The 18083-nt window shown below is 50.5% G+C and overlaps 1 protein-coding gene across 3 annotated transcripts in view; it reads right to left on the bottom strand.

Annotated features, from left to right (window-relative positions):
- Window positions 1–6710: 6710 nt before the first annotated feature.
- Window positions 6711–18083, bottom strand: part of LOC122389640 (sodium/potassium/calcium exchanger Nckx30C-like) — a 70174-nt gene continuing 58801 nt past the window's right edge. For all 3 annotated transcript variants that reach the window (XM_043381844.1, XM_043381845.1, XM_043381846.1), the window contains 4 exons: window positions 16037–16184; window positions 14729–14844; window positions 10783–10919; window positions 6711–10367 (listed from right to left, as the gene is read on the bottom strand). In XM_043381844.1, the coding sequence (XP_043237779.1) occupies window positions 10088–10367; window positions 10783–10919; window positions 14729–14844; window positions 16037–16184 (681 nt within the window). In that variant the 3' untranslated portion in view covers window positions 6711–10087. The remainder of the gene's footprint in view (window positions 10368–10782; window positions 10920–14728; window positions 14845–16036; window positions 16185–18083) is intronic.

Genomic DNA, 18083 nt, shown 5'->3' with positions numbered 1-18083 from the left:
GTGCGAGGAATCCGATGGTGACAAAGTTTTCCTTCTAGCTATAGCATGCATTTTTTTACAAAAAAAAAATCAACATTTTGAAATTTCTGGACAAAAACGACCGTTAGAATTACAGTGGCTGCGATTGCCGACGCACTGCAGAGGGCCCCTGTGCAGACTCTCGTCGCTCATGATCATTACCCAGAAGAAGGTGAAAAACGCTCCATTTGAATCGGATCACCTCGCTAAAACCTCCATTCACGCATGCATGCCGAGGTTTTACGTGAAATGCATAGGGCTTATCCCAGCCGCCGATTGTAGCTAAGAATTGGGCATTCGACGGAGACTGAGAGAGAATGTCGGAAGTGTGAATCGGAAGTACATCATTCATCCTTGCTGTAGTGAGAAGAAGTGTTTTGTTCACTCGAGTGTGAACAAAAAGTTTCTGGTTTTTCGAGTGAAGGGAAGCGCTGCAAACGCGACCAAAAATATTTAACGGAACCAAAAGTTACGCACGGCATAGCGGCAAGGGATCCCTTGGCCGCCCCACACCGGACCTCGCATGCCGGTTGCGGGTTTTTGGGTTTTCGGGTTTCTTCAAAATTAAATAATACAATCTATGCTGAGTGACCCATACTACCATGTATCAAGCGAGTCTGCATGCTTTTAGCTTGCTAGCGACCTTGCATCGCATTCCAGAAGTTGATTTTGAGTGGCATCTTTCGATTTTCCTCGCTGCGAGGTCTGCGAGTTCTGCGAGGTTTGCGGGTTTTTCGTTGGGGTCGAATTTTGGTTCGTTGCGTTGGTATTGCGACTATATGTATATGTTACGGGTCATATGCTAACTTGGGCAGTATGCAAACTACCCGGGCAGTATGCAAACTACCCAACAGCCCGGGCAGTATGCATACCGCCCGGGTAGTATGCATACTACCCGACCCCTTGGGCAGTATGCATACCGCCCAAAAGCTCGGGCAGTTTGCATACTGCCCGCTTCTTGTCTTGAAGTTGTGTATTCCATGTCCATTTTAAAAAGCATTAATGGCTCTATTAGTATTGGCCGGTCCTGTAGCTCAGTCGGTAGAGCGTTGGACTCCGCGTGGTGAGAGCACGCGTTCCCGGTTATAACACTTAACAGTCCGGGTTTGAAGCGTGAGGCGGGCGATTGACGTTTAATGAGCCTCCTTACAGGTATGATTGCGGTTTGTGGCAGGCCGTAGCCAAGCGAAGTCAGTGAGAGGACCGGCCGTGCGCGGCTCTGTGCGCACTTTAAACTTTGGACTCCAAATTCTGCCATAGAACCAGCATTGCGCGATCGGAGGGTAAACGGCAGGGTTACCGCAACAAGCTTCGCTTAGCGGGGGCTCTGCGCTTAGCGGTGAATCCTTCTATTCAAAGGATAAAAGGTTCGGACTAAATTCTAAAAAGTAACGTTGTTCAATCGCGAAGTCTTTTTTGCCGTCAAACGTGATTTATCGATCGAAGGGTGAAATGATGTTTTACTTGGACCTGTAGAGGGCGTTATTATAGTTTCAATAGCTAATGTTGCATGAAACCATTTGCATGTAAGACGTTACAAGTTGTTATGGTCGGGTTACCAGGTAGGTTAAGCGACCTTACCCCAGAAAAAGTTAGAATGCTCGCCATTGCTACACGGACCGAACGATCGCTTTGAAACTTAAAGCGATTAATAAGAGTAACGTTAGGTTCAAAGTGCACGTATTTGAATTTTGATACCTATCATACCAATGACTTAAGGTCAAGTCAATTTTGCACAGTCTCCCTAAGAAGTTGACAGGAGAAACTTCAAGGACGCCTGTTCTTTGTTCCATTATTTTTTATGGAGACGTGTTGGAGCGATGGTCACGGAAACAACCTTAGATGTGTTCAGTTCGACGATAAGGAGCGGCTGATAAACAGCATGACCTTTTCATGTCAGGTCATGACCTTGACCTCAGGTCAAATTTTGAACTTCGATCAGCTTCGGGTATTTATTCCAGAAAGCGCTAAAAGAGCTATCGAATGCGTCTTTCTGCGGCGCTGTAGCTCTACTATCTTCCGAGTTATGGGCGAATTTATAAAAAAAATGAAAAGACGAACTTTGATCTTTGATAGCCTCTGTTGCCTTTTTCTTTGACCTGACCTTAAAAATGACTAGGGCACTTTCGTCATGATCTTTGACGCTATTTCGAATGCCGGTTACCGCATCTTACATGCCGCTTACTTCTGTTCCGCTAAGTGGCACGGGAGTCGAACAGGGTGTTCACCCCCCCCCCCCAGCCCGGCACGACTGGCGCCGAGCACCGCCCCGGCGCGGGTTAAAGCGTCTGTCATTGACATGTATATGTGAGCTATTGCATTAAGTGGTCTCACGGGCCACGGTCAGCATATTGCCCGAGTAAACATCTTGCCCGTGAGAGAAAAGGTGGGTAGTATGCATACTACCCGGGCAGTATGCAAACTGCCCGGGCGGTATGCATACTGCCCAAGGGGTCGGGTAGTATGCATACTACCCGGGCGGTATGCATACTGCCCGGGCTGTTGGGTAGTTTGCATACTGCCCGGGTAGTTTGCATACTGCCCAAGTTAGCATATGACCCGTAACATATATAAGTTTCTGAAGGTGAACCGGCTTCACTCCATTCATGAAGTTACCATAAGGGAACGGTCTAATCTTTCTATGAATTAGTATTATGCCCACAAACTGAAAACCCGCAAACCCGCAACCCGCATGCGAGTTCCAGTGTGGGGCGGCCTTTAGAGATAGGATTGCGACTCCCAGGCCATTTCAGGCCACTCAGGGTCAGTGTGGACTCTCAGAAGCCTGCTTAGGATCCCGGAGATCGGCGTGGGTCACCCCAAATATTTACGTGTATGTGGTGCTTTAGGGCTTTCCGAGCCTAAGGTGGGCCCGGAAAGCCCTTTAGGGCACACGAGCTTTCAGAAGCCAGTGTGGGCGGCGGGCGCTAAGAGACTAGGCCCAGGGTGAGCCTGGAGCCCTCGAATAACAGTGTGAACCGTCGGGGTCTGTGTCGAATCCTTAAGGACCCGTTGGTAGGGACATAAGAAACATGTGTTGCGGCCCTCAGAGGGACACGTGAGTTGTGACGCCTCAGATGCCGGGTTGGGGTTAATAAAGTATGTCGCCTCAAAAGTTCGGCTGAACTATCATAGGCCAGTTGAGGTTTTCAGAAATTTTCGAAGGCATCCTCAAAGATTCGTGTGGCCCTTCAGAGGTCTCCGTATGTATAATGTCCTCAAAGATCCCTGTATGGGCCCTCTAGAGAACATGGACACCAGTGGGACTCTCAGAGGCCGGTTTGGGCCCTCCGAAAGCTTCTTAGAGCTCAGTGGAGCTCCTTAGGAGCCTGTGTGAAAAGCAGGCTCATGAGCCCTGCGGCACTTGAACGGTACTTGCGCCTGTCGCAGACATTTGACGAGAGTTGAGAAAGGCCCCGAAGATTTCGTGTCACGCTTTGAACGAAAATTATGTGTCAGCACTCCAAAATTTATGAAAATCAGCTACAAAATGTAATAAAGAACCAACTAGGAACATGGCATGAATCATGGCATTGACATTTCCGAGTCTGGAGTCGGAGTCTTGAAGATTTTGGCGACTGCGACTCTGACTTTGGTTTGAACTGCACGCTCCAACAGAGTCTGACCTCACAGGCATTCTCAGAAAGGTACCCCCATTTTTCCCCGACTCCAAAATCTCATCGGATCTGTATCGATCTCAGGGGGTGCCCGGTCCGAGGTTGGGGGGCAAGCTGCCCCGCTTGCCCCCCCCCCCCCGTGGCGACGCTAATCTGTGCCGCAGGGATTATTTCGCGTTTGCATTTCCTGCACATAGATGGCAGCAGTAGTCGCCGCCTGAAGTTATGCTGTGCCGCAGAGTTCCTGTGGCACATTATCATCCAGCGTTTGCCATTCGTGCACCTAGATGGCAGTAGTGATGAGCGCCTGAAGTTATGCTGTGCCGCAAACCATCCGCGTTGAGAGCTGTGCCGCAAACCATCCACGCGCAGTGCCATCCTAGTGATCCAGGTCCCCGTGTTTGTCCTACCTCCGTCCTCCGTGTTTGAGTCAACAATTCATAAGTGGAAAGCGGTTTCTAGTTATTGAACATGCATCCTATCTATCATACTCGTGCCTTACGTCTGATTCCATGCCTCGTATTTCTGCTGTATTGACTTTGATAGACATCATATCCGACACCTCAATGATACCTGTGTCAACGAATAATCGTCGTTGATGCGATCCATGGCGTATAATTTTCCACTTTATACCCGTCATAGTCTACAGACGAAGGTCTGGCACCACATTTACCCTGTCACGGGCCCCGGTATTACTCGTCAAGTGTTTTACCAAACCCCGGTATCACTTCACTTACTCTTATCAACAAGAAACGGATGGCGAGAGGAATCCGTAGCAGGAGCGCGGAGGCAGTCGTTGGAGCACCTACCACGCCCATGTCAGCCGCTCCGGCCTCCGATCCAGTCACGTTCAGCGTCTCGAACGTCCGTCAACGTTCAACAGCTCAACAGCTTCGCTCCGCTGTGCGCTGACGGCCAAGGCAGCCACCGGCCGGTGGTTTTTGTGTATAAAAACGAAACTTTCTGGATATGTTGCCGTGACTAGGCTGCACTAGTTGGGCGAGATAAAACTATTTAGTATAAGAAAATTAAAGGCATAGACCATTTACAGCCAACAGCAATTGAGAAACACAATTTTATTTAGATGTCAACAGCAAAGTAACAGCAAATATATTATTATCGAACAACAAACGCATTGGCTATCATCTCACTACAAAATAGAATCTGTATTTACTCGCACCCTCTATCACACCCGCAGCTACGCACCAGCAGTCGCCCTTCAACACACGCATGAACAGACAGCCAACGCTTGGGCTGGACAAACGGGGAATATATATGTAGGTAGGTACATACAGGGTGGGGCAGCATAATCGGGAATGCTTTTTGGGCTCTGATCATGAGTAGGCATGGCATGATTTTTATAAATTATATTATGGCAATGAAACGCCCAAAAGTTGTGCATCATCTGACATGACTACATCCATGAGCATGCAACTTCCTGGAAAAGAGCAGCAAAATAGTTCGACGGTGCTCCAAGTGCTTTGCGCGCGCCCATAGACACTAATGTTAAACAAGTAAAACAAGAACATTTTGTTTAAAACCCTGCAATTCCACGTAAAGGTTGCTGGGCAGGTCAACGTGTTATCACGGACGATAAGGATTGTGTGGGGATACTTAGGACAACAGGTTAACGTAATCGTCGTAAAATAACTCTTAGCAGAGGACATACAAGATGACTCACTTGAATATAAGGAAGAAGCACTTGAGCATATTAAAAAGAAACAATGTTCAAAACTTCAGCGACAAAAAATCTTATCACCGACTGGAATACGATAAAAAAGAATGGCATGCCATATAGGGGATTGTATCGAGAATATTCCAGCGGTCATGCAAAGTAAACATCCTGTTGGGATGATGGACCTATGGGTGGTCTTCAAGGGAGGTGCACGTGGTGCACCCTACTTCATCGAGCCCGGATAAAATGAGCACCTCTGGTAAATACAACCGCACTCTGGCAGACTCACGTGGAGCCGTCGGAAGAGAGGATCACTGACGGTCCAAATCACGTCTTACGAGGACTCTGTCCGTGCTGGTACTGCAGTGAGGACGACATGTTATTGTGTAGGGCACCTCCACCTGAGATGAACCAAAAACTTCTGGTCCTTCAACTCCGCCGATTTAAATCCGACCAAATTCTTTACATGGAGCGTTTTTTTGGTAGAAGTTTAATGAACAACTTATCATCAGTAAAAACAGTCTTCAGTGCAAGGTACGAAGCTGATGGGCGATCATGGACAAGCAGGAGGTTGCACGTGCATGCGCGTGCTTTTGGACCCGCCTTGAGAAGGTCATCGACGCCGAGGGCGGTCAAATAGGATGAGGGATAGGTAAAAGGTGACCGATTGATAGGATGTTGCTAAAATAGTGCTTGGAGCTATATTTTTAGATTCATGACCAAATAATCCCGTTTGATATTTATTCCCGATTATGCTGCCCCACCCTGTACGTCTCACGGCGCAGACGGCGTCCAAGCGCAGTGCTGTGTCTAAGCCGCGCGCGCAGTGAGTGTGAGCTCGAGCAAAAGGACGACATCCGATCCACTGGAAAATAGCTACTCTCGAAACGAAGGCTCTGTGTCATTTAAATATGTCATAGCTACTTAGATATTAGATAATGCTATCCCCTAGAGACTTGAGTATTTCAACATGAGCATCATCAACATTTATATGTAATAAGTAGAAATTGACATCAATTTGTCTACTGTTGTGCGTAGCATCACAAGTTTTTAGATAATATAAAATGCGAGCAGAGAGCGCTGCACTTGATGTCGAAATAATGTGAGGTAAAGAATCAAGAAGTAACTTAACAACCGGTTTCTTGCTGCTAAAAACATCATACATTTAAATAAGCAAAGTTAAAATGATGAATGTCAAAATAGCTAATGAAATAACGCAAAAAAACAATAGCTGTAGCAGTAGCTAAACGCAGCACGATATGCACGAATGATAGGTAACGCTTGAATAAATAAAATAAAACGATGATCAGTACAAATAATCGAGCCTGCCATCGCAAAAACACAAATGACCACCGTACCATTATAAGTACAAATTTAGATCCAGGTGACGGATTAGGTCGTGGACGACAGACGCCACCGACAGAGGTGGGCGGCACAGACGACCGACGAAGCCGCTCCACGTGCCAGCACGCGGCGGCACGTGCCCGCACGAATCGGCACGCGCTGCAAAGTGAGTAACGCACGACAACACTGAGAGAAAGCCTAGCTCTAGTGTGACTGACCGACTGACTGACCGACGGACCAACTCGAGTCTACCTAGTGAACGCTAGTTCGAAGGAAAGCTCTCTCAGATACGTACAGCGCCGCGGTCGCGTTGTTGTCGATTTTCAGTGAAGAATTGCGACCGCGCGTTTCCAATATCGGCAGACAACATGAACAAATGTCGCTCGGTGGTGAGTTGGCGTCTCGCCGTCGCGTCCATACCCGCTGACCTGACCTGACCTCGCCGGCGCGCCCCTCTGAAGTGTGAGCGGGGAGTGCTGAAGCTGTAAGACCGACTGCTCGTCAGGTCACCTTGCTGTTCGCGCCTGCACGGCGAGGGACGGGCCGGGCGAGAGGCGGCGGCCGGCCGGGAGACCTGGGACGGAATCGCTGGCGGAACGGCCCTGTTCGGAGCCTGCAGCGCTGCTCCAGCCAACAGAATGGTCAGCCAGAGCCGACAGAGGAGGCAGACCGCTCTCCCCGACCCGAGCTGCGGAGGAACTGCAGAGGAATGGGTGACGCTCGATAACTGAAACAGCCCGAGCTCGGCTGTCAGCAGGCCAACATACCCCGAGAGGCGCTACTCCGTCCAAACACCCACCGTGTGTAGGTGCTTGCACCGCTGTCCACCGCGAGCAGTAGCAGCTGCCGTGGCTGTGACAGCGCGCAGCGCGACGAGTGTGGCCGAAGATACCCGTCGGTAGGACAGCACGGTGCGCAGCGAGCGTGGCGGATTGTCTCACCGAGCGGCGCGTCCAGGACCGGTGTGGAGGGTGAAGCAGCAGACAGAGCAGACCCGAGGAGTCAGCGCCAATACACAGCTGACAGACTTGCGGACCGAGCCCGTCGAGAGCCCCACATACAGAGCTCAGTGACCGACCAGTACGGACCATAGATCGGCGACCAGAGAGCAGTAACCAGAGTCCAGTACCCAAAGAGTGCCGTCAATAGACCAGCAACCATAGACCAGTAGACTCGTGTTCCAGTAACCTTATCCTGACGCAGAATCTGGTCACCACTGGGCACAGATCATCACCAGTAAGCGTCCACTCGTGTGCCGCGCACCAGCCCGCACCAGCAATCACCAGCCCACACTAGCCCGCACCAACCGCCGCCCTTCAGAGCCGTCGGATCCGGTATCAGCCGTCCGTGGTTACACGTTACAGTCATTGGCGGGCGATCCAATCCACCGACACACACAGTTACAGCTCCTCAATCGGTAGGTAGGTATATGTATATCACGCGCGACGGGTCCGGGACAGTCACAGACACCTGACTCGCCCCCACTACAGCTATAGGTATCATCACAGTGCAACGTCCCACAGACAGGCCAGCGGCGCTGCCGGCCACCTCAGCCGAGGGCGCTGCCTCGCTGGTGGCCACAAACGTGCTCAGCCGTCTTCCCATCCACTTACATACAGACAAACTCTCACTGTTTCACCCTGTATGCGCCTGTCTATACTGCCCGCCTAAAGCTGCGTTCATATCGCTCAGAAATGTCGTCATCAAAAGTCAGTACAAGCACACCGATGCTCCTCAAGTATGCTTAGACATTAGACACATGGCACAATTGGTTACTGAGTCAGACAACCGACGTAAATCCACCGAACACTCTGCGGTGATAAATGCACCGACGCCGCAAACAACTGAATCTTCCCGGCCTGTTTTCTGAGAATCCCAGATTGTGGCCAACCACCGGAAAACGAACGGTCGTATCGGCCGACCCCAATCCGCCGGGATCAGCGGCGGTGGCCGAGGACCAGACGCCGCCACCCGTCGCCGGTCAGAGGTATTTTGGACGGCACAGCTCCACCTGAGCGACCCACGGCCGGCTGGTGTTTGTCAGTTGTCTGTCAGAGGTACCGTTACCCGTGACCGGTCATCTCGGACCCAGACAGGTGCGGATTAGCAGCGGATGACTGACAGCACCGGGCTCCCTACCTACCGCACGGCGCCGTCCTATCTCAACCATCAATCGGACTGTGCAGGTGCCACCGAACGAATCGACGATAATCACTGACCCACCGTAAAAAAAGAGTCGGAAAACACACCGGAGGAGAGGAGACAGACCATTTGGAATATTTTATGTCGCGGGCATTGAAAACTGAAAAGCTACTTCCCGCCGGCCGCCGTCCGTCGCCGACCCGTCACCGGTCTCTACATATCCTCGCCCTCAGCATCCGCAGCTCCCCGGCCCGGCCGAGCCGCTCCGGACAGCGGCGGTCGTCCGGCTCCGGCTCCGGACCGGCCGTGTCGCCCCGAGACCGGCTCCATATCGACTCGCTCCGCCGGGCCGGCCACCGACCGCGGCCGCGGTGCTCGACACTCGGCGCCGCTCAGAAGGCGCCCGTCGTCATGGCAACGGGCACAACACAGCGGCGCTGGCTGGCTCCGGCTACCTTCCGGGGCCACTCGAGGGCTCAGCGGCCGTGAGCTCAGGCGGTAGAGTGAGCCGCCACGCCACTCGGCATGGCAATCCCTCTGCTAACCTGCCGGTAACTCACTTACCCGGGGGCCTACCGGGATATTACAGCAGGCTGGCTAACCAAGCGTTACTTTTGCCTCAGAAAAAAAAAAACAGTGACGGCGGCGGAATGGCGACGCTAATGCGGAGATGCGGTATCAGTGGAAATATTTTTCTGACATTAAGCCTTCAGCAGAATGTGCATGTAATGATCAGGGGATACGATGGATCTGACGGGCTGACGGCGCAGCGGCCGGTGGCGAGGCGAGGGAGCCCGGCGGCAGCTGCTCGGAAAACTGACCTCTTGGAACCGCGTCTGCACCACTCGCAACCGCTGACGTCCCGGCGCTGGCTAGGGGCGGCTGCACAGAGTAGACTGGCGATCACCGGCACCAGTCTGTCACCAGTGGACTGGAGACACTGGCGGCACCAGCACACAATCACCAATAATTCAAACACAACGAGCTTGCGCCCGGTCAAGGACATCCAATAAATAAAGCCGTGATCAGCCGTGACCTGAGCACAGTGCTCCGTAGGATCTTGACTCCAGCATTATAGAGCTGGCCTCCTGCAGGTAGCCGATGAACACTGCCCGGTCCTGCCCTGACAGGCCCGGTCGGAGCGAGCCGGGCCCGGCCGCAGAGCCGAGGAAACACTCCCTCCGCTGACACAGAGCCGAGGACAGAAGGTCGGGCACTGACCCGCAGTCCCGACCGGCGGCGGCAGAGGTCCGCGGACCCAGCGCCGATACCTGCACAGGCGGCGTCCCCACTACAACCAGTCACACTTGATGGTCTTGAACTCGAGGTTCAGCGCCACCGCCAGGAAAATGAAGTAGAGCACAAACATTGCCATGCCCAGGCCCTTGTTCATGCGCCAGCGGAAGCAGGCGATGCTGATGATGACGAACATGAGCATGAGGAAGAGGCAGAGAATGTTGCAGGCCATGCCCTCCGACTTCACCTCGGCCGGCATCAGGTTGATGGGCTCGTTACGCGCCAGCTGGCCGATGGTCTTGGCCAGGGCGTCCAGCAGCCACGGCACGGGCAGCCTGCGGCAGAGAACACAACGCAGGTCAGCGTAGTTCTAAAACGCCGATCAGCGGTTTGAGCGGGTTTGAACGGGAAAGTCAGGTCGTCACATCGGATCGGCTTACACAGAAAAGTACCGACGGACCAAGTCAACATGAGCCTCTGGGAAAATCGATACAGATGGATAAACTTATGGCCAGCTTTAGTCCATAAACGTCATTTACCGGCGGGCCTGTCACCAGCTTCCAACATACGGACTGATAAACCAATAATCAATTCGAGTCAGCTTCCGGTGACTTGACGTCCATTCACAGAACAGCCCCTGACATCACACGTCCAGTCCACTGAGCGTGAAACGATAAGGGCCGGCGCCCGATACATTAGCAGCAACAGCTACATGTTCTATTTCGGAAGCAGGGACGGTCAGCATCTCACCCGACGCAGACGTCGAAGATGTTGCTGCCCACTGAAGAGGACACGGCCATGTCGCCGAACCCCTTCCTGGCCACGATGACACTGGTGATGAGGTCCGGAACCGATGTGCCCGCTGCCAGGATGGTCAGCCCCACCACCTGTGGGCAGAGGTCAGGTCAGATCACAGGTCAGGTCAGGTCAGGTCGGGTCTGGTCAGGTCAGGCCATTGACCGAGGTGCCCGCCGCCAGGATGGTCAGGTCCACTACCTGTGGGCAGAGGTCGGGTCTGGTGAGGTCAGGTCACATCAGGTCAGGTCAGGCCATTGACCGAGGTGCCCGCCGCCAGGATGGTCAGGTCCACTACCTGTGGGCAGAGGTCGGGTCTGGTGAGGTCAGGTCACATCAGGTCAGGTCAGGCCATTGACCGAGGTGCCCGCCGCCAGGATGGTCAGTCCCACTACCGGTGGGCAGAGGTCAGGTCAGCTCAGGTCAGGTCACATTAGGTCAGGTCAAGTAGGTCCCCACTTTCAGAATGATCAGCTCCAACACCTAGGGCCACAGCTCGAGTCAGGTGTCAGGCCAGGTCACGAAGGTTCCCACTTCCAGAATGGTCAGCTCCAGCTTCTAGAATCAGAGGTTAGGTCAGGTCACGGAGATTCCTGCCGCCAAACCGGCCGCTCAACCACCTGGGGACACAGGTCAGACCCGATCTCTTCAGTTTAATCAAATTCTGTCCGCCGCTGCTCTGCAATTTCGTCCAGTTCGAACAACATGGGGCGGCGCTCGGCACTGTTTGCCCCGCCTGCTTGAGTGTTCCATCTGCCCTGCGTCAGGCGCAGCGGAGGGGCGTCGTCTGCAGCTGCTCTGGCGATACGGGTCCAGCTCCGTCGCCCCGCGCCGGCATTGATTGGGTCTCGGCTCACGCGTCGATTCGTCTGGAGACGCCGGTAGCCGGCAATCACCACTGGCAGCTGAGCAGGCCGGAGGGCATGCCATCCCAGGGTGGGAGAAAACTCAGCCCGCTGGCGCCTCATGCTGGTAGCAATTCATTAGATGTCTACTTTTATAACATTGTTTTTACACCGAGCCGAGTATCTTTATGAATTTCCCTTTGGTTTCGTTCCAATTTACAGTCTAGCCTTGGGTGCGGACAGAATATTACTTTTGCTAAATATGGTATCCATGCACGTCACAGCAATCAATAGCACCAGAGACTGACGGTGCGAGTGGAGACGCCGCATTGATCTGAGAATGTAGGTCTATCATATTACAGATAGAAAACATATATATCACGAGCACATCTCGGCCTCTCCAATATCTGCGATATTTCTGATCGCCGGAAAGCCACCTGTACGTAATGCGCGGGTCTGCTGTTTAGCCTGCAGTCATAGAGCGACTGAGGAGCTGTCGCCAGGTATACCTAGAGGCTGGGCATGCAGAGTGAGCCTCCATGGAGGCCAACTGACTCAATAGGCCAGCTACCGCATTGGGGCTCACGGCGATAATGTATTTGTGCAGATAATTTTATACATTTTTTTTTCAAAGAATTTGCGTATAAAATATATGCACCCTGATGCAATATCAGATATCTTCAATGAAGGTGCTTGCCGTTCGGTTTCTAAGTCAGCAGCTAATGTGTTAGTGTTAAGGAATCTTCATGTATTTTGATGAAAATATATTTATCTGCCGTTCCTTCGTTCACATAGTGAACAGGTACCTAAATGTCATTAACCCGCGCCCCACTGGGGGGCTATTTATAGCCCCCTCCCGTTTTTCTGCAATAACTTCCAAACCGCTTGACGGATCAACGCCAAACTTTCCGTACCTTCGGCTGCATCAATTTGACACCTTGTGTCAAAATTTGAAGTTCGTAGCTACCATAGGTCGGCCGGAAATGACGTCAGAGTGACGTCATGTTCGCCCGATTTCGACGCAAAACATTGAACCACGGCAATCACTCCCAAGAGCTCAGTTTTTAAGCTAGATCCAATTTCTTTGCATGAAAGGACTCAGAATTGACCGCGCTATCAAACTGCTATCTCGGATTTTCACAATTCGGAAAATTTCGAAAATTTGATATAATAATATTAAAAATTTATATCTTTATATTTTTTCAAAAAGTTTTTGACTTTTCAAAAAAAAACCGGAAAATATAGGTATGACAGAACGCATGATTATGACTAACTCTAGCAAGTTTTAGCCAAATATCTTCAAAAATGGCCAAGTTACAAGCATTATTGCAAAAAATTCACAATTATTAACTTTTCAAATCAATTTTTCAGTGCGTATTTGACATCGTACACCAATATAAATAGCACCATCGTGTTCCTGAGCTCATACTGCATCCAATAGACACCTTTTTTGTTGAAAAATTTTAACTTCAAAATTTGACCTTTTTTGACCTGAAAGTGACCTGACCTAAGCTAAATTCGACTCAAAATGACCTCGAATGACACAGACGACATCAAATTCGAAATCTATGGCCTAAATGGACCATAAAACATATGTCACGTGACCGACGCATGATATAATATTTCCGTGACCTGTGATGACCTGACCCTGACCTGAAAATCAAAGTACAAGTTTGGTACCCTCAAGGTATCTAGAGCATCTGTTCACGAGTGTGGAAACCAAAAATGAGCCTGATCTGACTTGTAAGACGGCGGCCAGAGCCCAAAATGTGAACAAGCCAAAATGCTAATAATTTTTACTTTGACCTGACCTGTGACGTCATCGGTGACCTCGAGGTCAATGAAATTAGGTTTCGCTCGACAGTTTTTCCGGGGCTATCAGACGCCGTTTGAATTTTGACGATCGGCCCAGTAGTGTCGGAGTTAGGAGGGGGGGGGGCTATGAATAGCCCCCCCCCCAGTAGGGCGTGTTATACACAGACCCCAGTGGGGCGCGGTTTAAGGTAGTCAGTCCACTTTCCACAATGATATTGGTATAGCTGAACTTCATGGAGGTCAATTGCAATAAGCCCTTGTCATGGCCGAATAACTGGCAATAAAACGAAGCGTGACACTGGGATAGGTCATTATGATATTATGTAGATCGCAGGGTTTCCCGGGGATTTTAACGATACGTTAAAGGGACCCTCCCACCTTCAAAAAAGTTAATGAATTGGCATGAAAGTGATGTCGCTCGGTTCAGAAAGAGCAAAAATGAATATCTACTAAATTTCATCGAAAAATATTCACCGGTTTTCAAGATATTAGACTTTTACTTTTGTTTACTTTTTGGGATCTCCGCTGTTCCTAGCGACTTTATTTGAAAGTGCGGCATTTGTTGCGCGCAAAGCAGCATATACCACCGCGTGCTGCCAAACGTTTTAGTAAAAGATTAAAAAATCGTTAGATCTCCGCTGACGTCACAAATTCTAAGGGGGCATACCAATGCATTAGCCCCTTAGAATCCGAAAACTGCAAGTTTGAAATTCCATATCTCCGAATTAAAGCATTTTTCGATGTTGTGAATGCCTAAACCGGTATTTTCAGGCCATGGCCACCAATTTGGCTATCTCAACTCAAAACTAATGTTAAGGTGGGAGGGTCCCTTTAACGTATCTTTGCGGACCTATAAGCTAAAATCGATTGTTTGCTTGCTTTCAACTGAACAAAGAACTAAACCACAACACACGATGGCTTTGTCGTAACAGGATGTCGTACCTAATGGCAAGCTTATTATGATGATTTCTTTGGCAATTGAAATTAGCATCTTGATAAATTGGCTGATGTTCTCAAGCGTTCGCGAGCGTAACACTTGTCAAACAAGCATCGGTTCAGGTTACACGACAACGCATGGAATAAGAAAACCAGTCAGTTTTAGAGCTACACTGTCTATTGACAGATCTTGAAACAGAACGACGAAGAAAATATTCGTAATACTGTATCACAAGGTACCATATCATGCATATTCACAATGCAGAGACATGTAAAACGGTGTGTGTTTGGTCGGCAGGCCTCACCTCTGGCGGTATCATCATTGTCGAGGAGACGGTGGACGCCCACCACACCATCAGATAGGAGAACAGCGCGATCCAGATGATGCTGCCCACGAACGCGATAAAGAAGAACCTCCGACCTGTCGGCACGACACACAGGCTGCGGTCACGAACAGTCCCACGAGCCGGGACCGTGATATGTAACGTGACTGTGGGGCTGAAATGGCACCGGGAACGTGACAGGCACTCTGACGCAACTGACGCGGCGTGATGTGACCAGTTTTCCAGCCGACGCCCGTGAGCTGAGTAAGTATCTCGATGTCTAAGCTCTGAGGGATGAGGTAACATCCGTGACAGGATGCTGTTAATGAAGGGACTCTGGAATCTGAAGAAACATGCAGGGCTCATTGTGAAAGCAATCGAGACAATATATGGGTTGTGACTGCTCTTTGAACAAATTCACTCCGATCCAATCATTCCTGAATCTATAGCGGGTTTCAGCTCCACTCGGCAGCTCTGAATTGCTCTCACCGGTCAGTTGAATAAGTGATGCAGCCTGTCAATGACTCGACCAGCAAGGGACCAGTAATGTGAATTATTGTGACCTCTGCAATCACGGATCCAATTGCAGCAGCAGTCGCAACGGGAGATGCTGTGCACACCCACTTGAGCCTGCAGGCACCCGCACGCTGCATTGGGTCCCAATTCCCACCACGTGCACTGTATAATGTTACGTGTAATGTAACGTAAGGTATATGTTGCCATAAGTCTGCCTATAACCCTCCGAGGAATGTTTGTTAATAAACAATAAATATTACCTTCTCCCAGCGGGGGCCGACCCAGTGTTATGATTAGTTGGCTACCGCCCGCTCTCAGTCATGAGAGCCGATGTCCTATGGAGATATCACATAATACATAACATTCATCACATAACATGGAAAGGAGCTTGTAGAAGAACTTTCGAGCGAGAAGCTTTTTTGCGAAACGCAGGTCAGATTATGCGCCGTGACGTTCAGCGTTGCGTTCTGGCACTCTGCTATACAGTTGGCTGACATTGAGGTTGTCTCCATCTCTTTGAAGTGGTCTCTGCAGTCACTTGTGACATCCAACGTCCAGCGATCCAGTGAACCACCATTGACAGTGACCTTGACTGACCTCCAGTGATATTATCATTCAGTGACCTCGACTATCCCTCCGGCAATCTTTGCTGACCTCCAGTGGCCAAAAATATCCTCCAAGAACATTTGTTAAACTCCAGTAGCCTGTAATACTCTCCAGTGACCGTTGCTGACATACAGTGACGTTTGCTGACCTCCAGTGACCTGAACTGACCTCTGGGCGACTTGCAGTCGGGCAGTGTGATCCACAGCGAGAAGACGATGGGCGCCACTAGCACGTAGACGATCCGCTTGCGCGTGGTGTCTGGCCAGCTCAGGTCTATCGGCTTGTGCTCCTCCTCGTCCTCCAGAATAGTCGGCTCCTGTGAGCGGTAGACGGCAGCACAGTCAATTACGATGTTGATCAAGACAGCCCATATTCAGCCCAGATTCAGCCCGGATTCAGCCCAGATTCGGGACACCTCCGATCAAGCTGAAACTCGCACACAATGTAGGCCATGAAATGCCCAATCCACAGTTAAAGTCATTCGGTGGCACTCCCAGCCGTTTGACCTACAGAGGTCAGCAAAGGTCACGTGGCCCAAATTTGCACAGCAGATTGTGGCCCACCCAGTAGAGCTAGAGCGCTAAAAATGGCACCAATCGACTCGCCAGCATCTAATCTTACTTTCCCAACACTCATTTGACCTCTCATGGTCATGCGATGACCTAAGATCATTTGTGGGCTATGTCGAAAATACACTTGCACACCAGTTTTCGAGTAGATGGATTGACCGAATTCCAAATCAAAGCACATCATCGGGTAGCCCATAGGCCGTAGTAACTTTCCCTGAAAACCGCTTTTCGATATGTGACCCCGTTTGACTTCGGCAGGTCAAAATGTGCAAATAAACGACACTCAATACGTCGCAGCCCGGATTCAGCCCAGATTCGGGACACCTCCGATCAAGCTGAAACTCGCACACAATGTAGGCCATGAAATGCCCAATCCACAGTTAAAGTCATTCGGTGGCACTCCCAGCCGTTTGACCTACAGAGGTCAGCAAAGGTCACGTGGCCCAAATTTGCACAGCAGATTGTGGCCCACCCAGTAGAGCTAGAGCGCTAAAAATGGCACCAATCGACTCACCAGCATCTAATCTTACTTTCCCAACACTCATTTGACCTCTCAAGGTCATGCGATGACCTAAGGTCATTTGTGGGCTATGTCGAAAATACACTTGCACAGCAGTTTTCGAGTAGATGGATTAACCGAATTCCAAATCAAAGCACATCATCGGGTAGCCCATAGGCCTTAGGAACTTTCCTTAAAAACCGCTTTTCGATATGTGACCCCGTTTGACCTCGGCAGGTCAAAATGTGCAAATAAACGACACTCAATACGTCGCAGCCCGGATTCAGCCCAGATTCGGGTCACATATCGAAAAGCGGTTTTTAAGGAAAGTTACTACGGCCTATGGGCTGCCCGATGATGTGCTTTGATTTGGAATTCGGTCAATCCATCTACTCGAAAACTGCTGTGCAAGTGTATTTTCGACATAGCCCACAAATGACCTTAGGTCATCGCATGACTCTGAGAGGTCAAATGAGTGTTGGGAAAGTAAGATTAGATGCTGGCGAGTCGATTGGTGCCATTTTTAGCGCTCTAGCTCTACTGGGTGGGCCACAATCTGCTGTGCAAATTTGGGCCACGTGACCTTTGCTGACCTCTGTAGGTCAAACGGCTGGGAGTGCCACCGAATGACTTTAACTGTGGATTGGGCATGTCATGGCCTACATTGTGTGCGAGTTTCAGCTTGATCGGAGGTGTCCCGAATCTGGGCTGAATCCGGGCTGCGACGTATTGAGTGTCGTTTATTTGCACATTTTGACCTGCCGAGGTCAAACGGGGTCACATATCGAAAAGCGGTTTTAAAGGAAAGCTACTACGGCCTATGGGCTACCCGCTGATGTGCTTTGATTTGGAATTCGGTCAATCCATCTACTCGAAAACTGCTGTGCAAGTGTATTTTCGACATAGCTCACAAATGACCTTAGGTCATCGCATGACCTTGAGAGGTCAAATGAGTGTTGGGAAAGTAAGATTGGATGCTTGCGAGTCGATTGGTGCCATTTTTAGCGCTCTAGCTCTACTGGGTGGGCCACAATCTGCTGTGCAAATTTGGGCCACGTGACCTTTGCTGACCTCTGTAGGTCAAACGGCTGGGAGTGCCACCGAATGACTTTAACTGTGGATTGGGCATGTCATGGCCTACATTGTG

Source organism: Amphibalanus amphitrite, unplaced genomic scaffold (assembly GCF_019059575.1).
Source record: "Amphibalanus amphitrite isolate SeventyFive unplaced genomic scaffold, NRLGWU_Aamphi_draft 000366F_arrow, whole genome shotgun sequence".
Classification (NCBI taxonomy): domain Eukaryota; kingdom Metazoa; phylum Arthropoda; class Thecostraca; order Balanomorpha; family Balanidae; genus Amphibalanus; species Amphibalanus amphitrite.
This window is presented reverse-complemented; position numbering and strand designations above follow the sequence as displayed.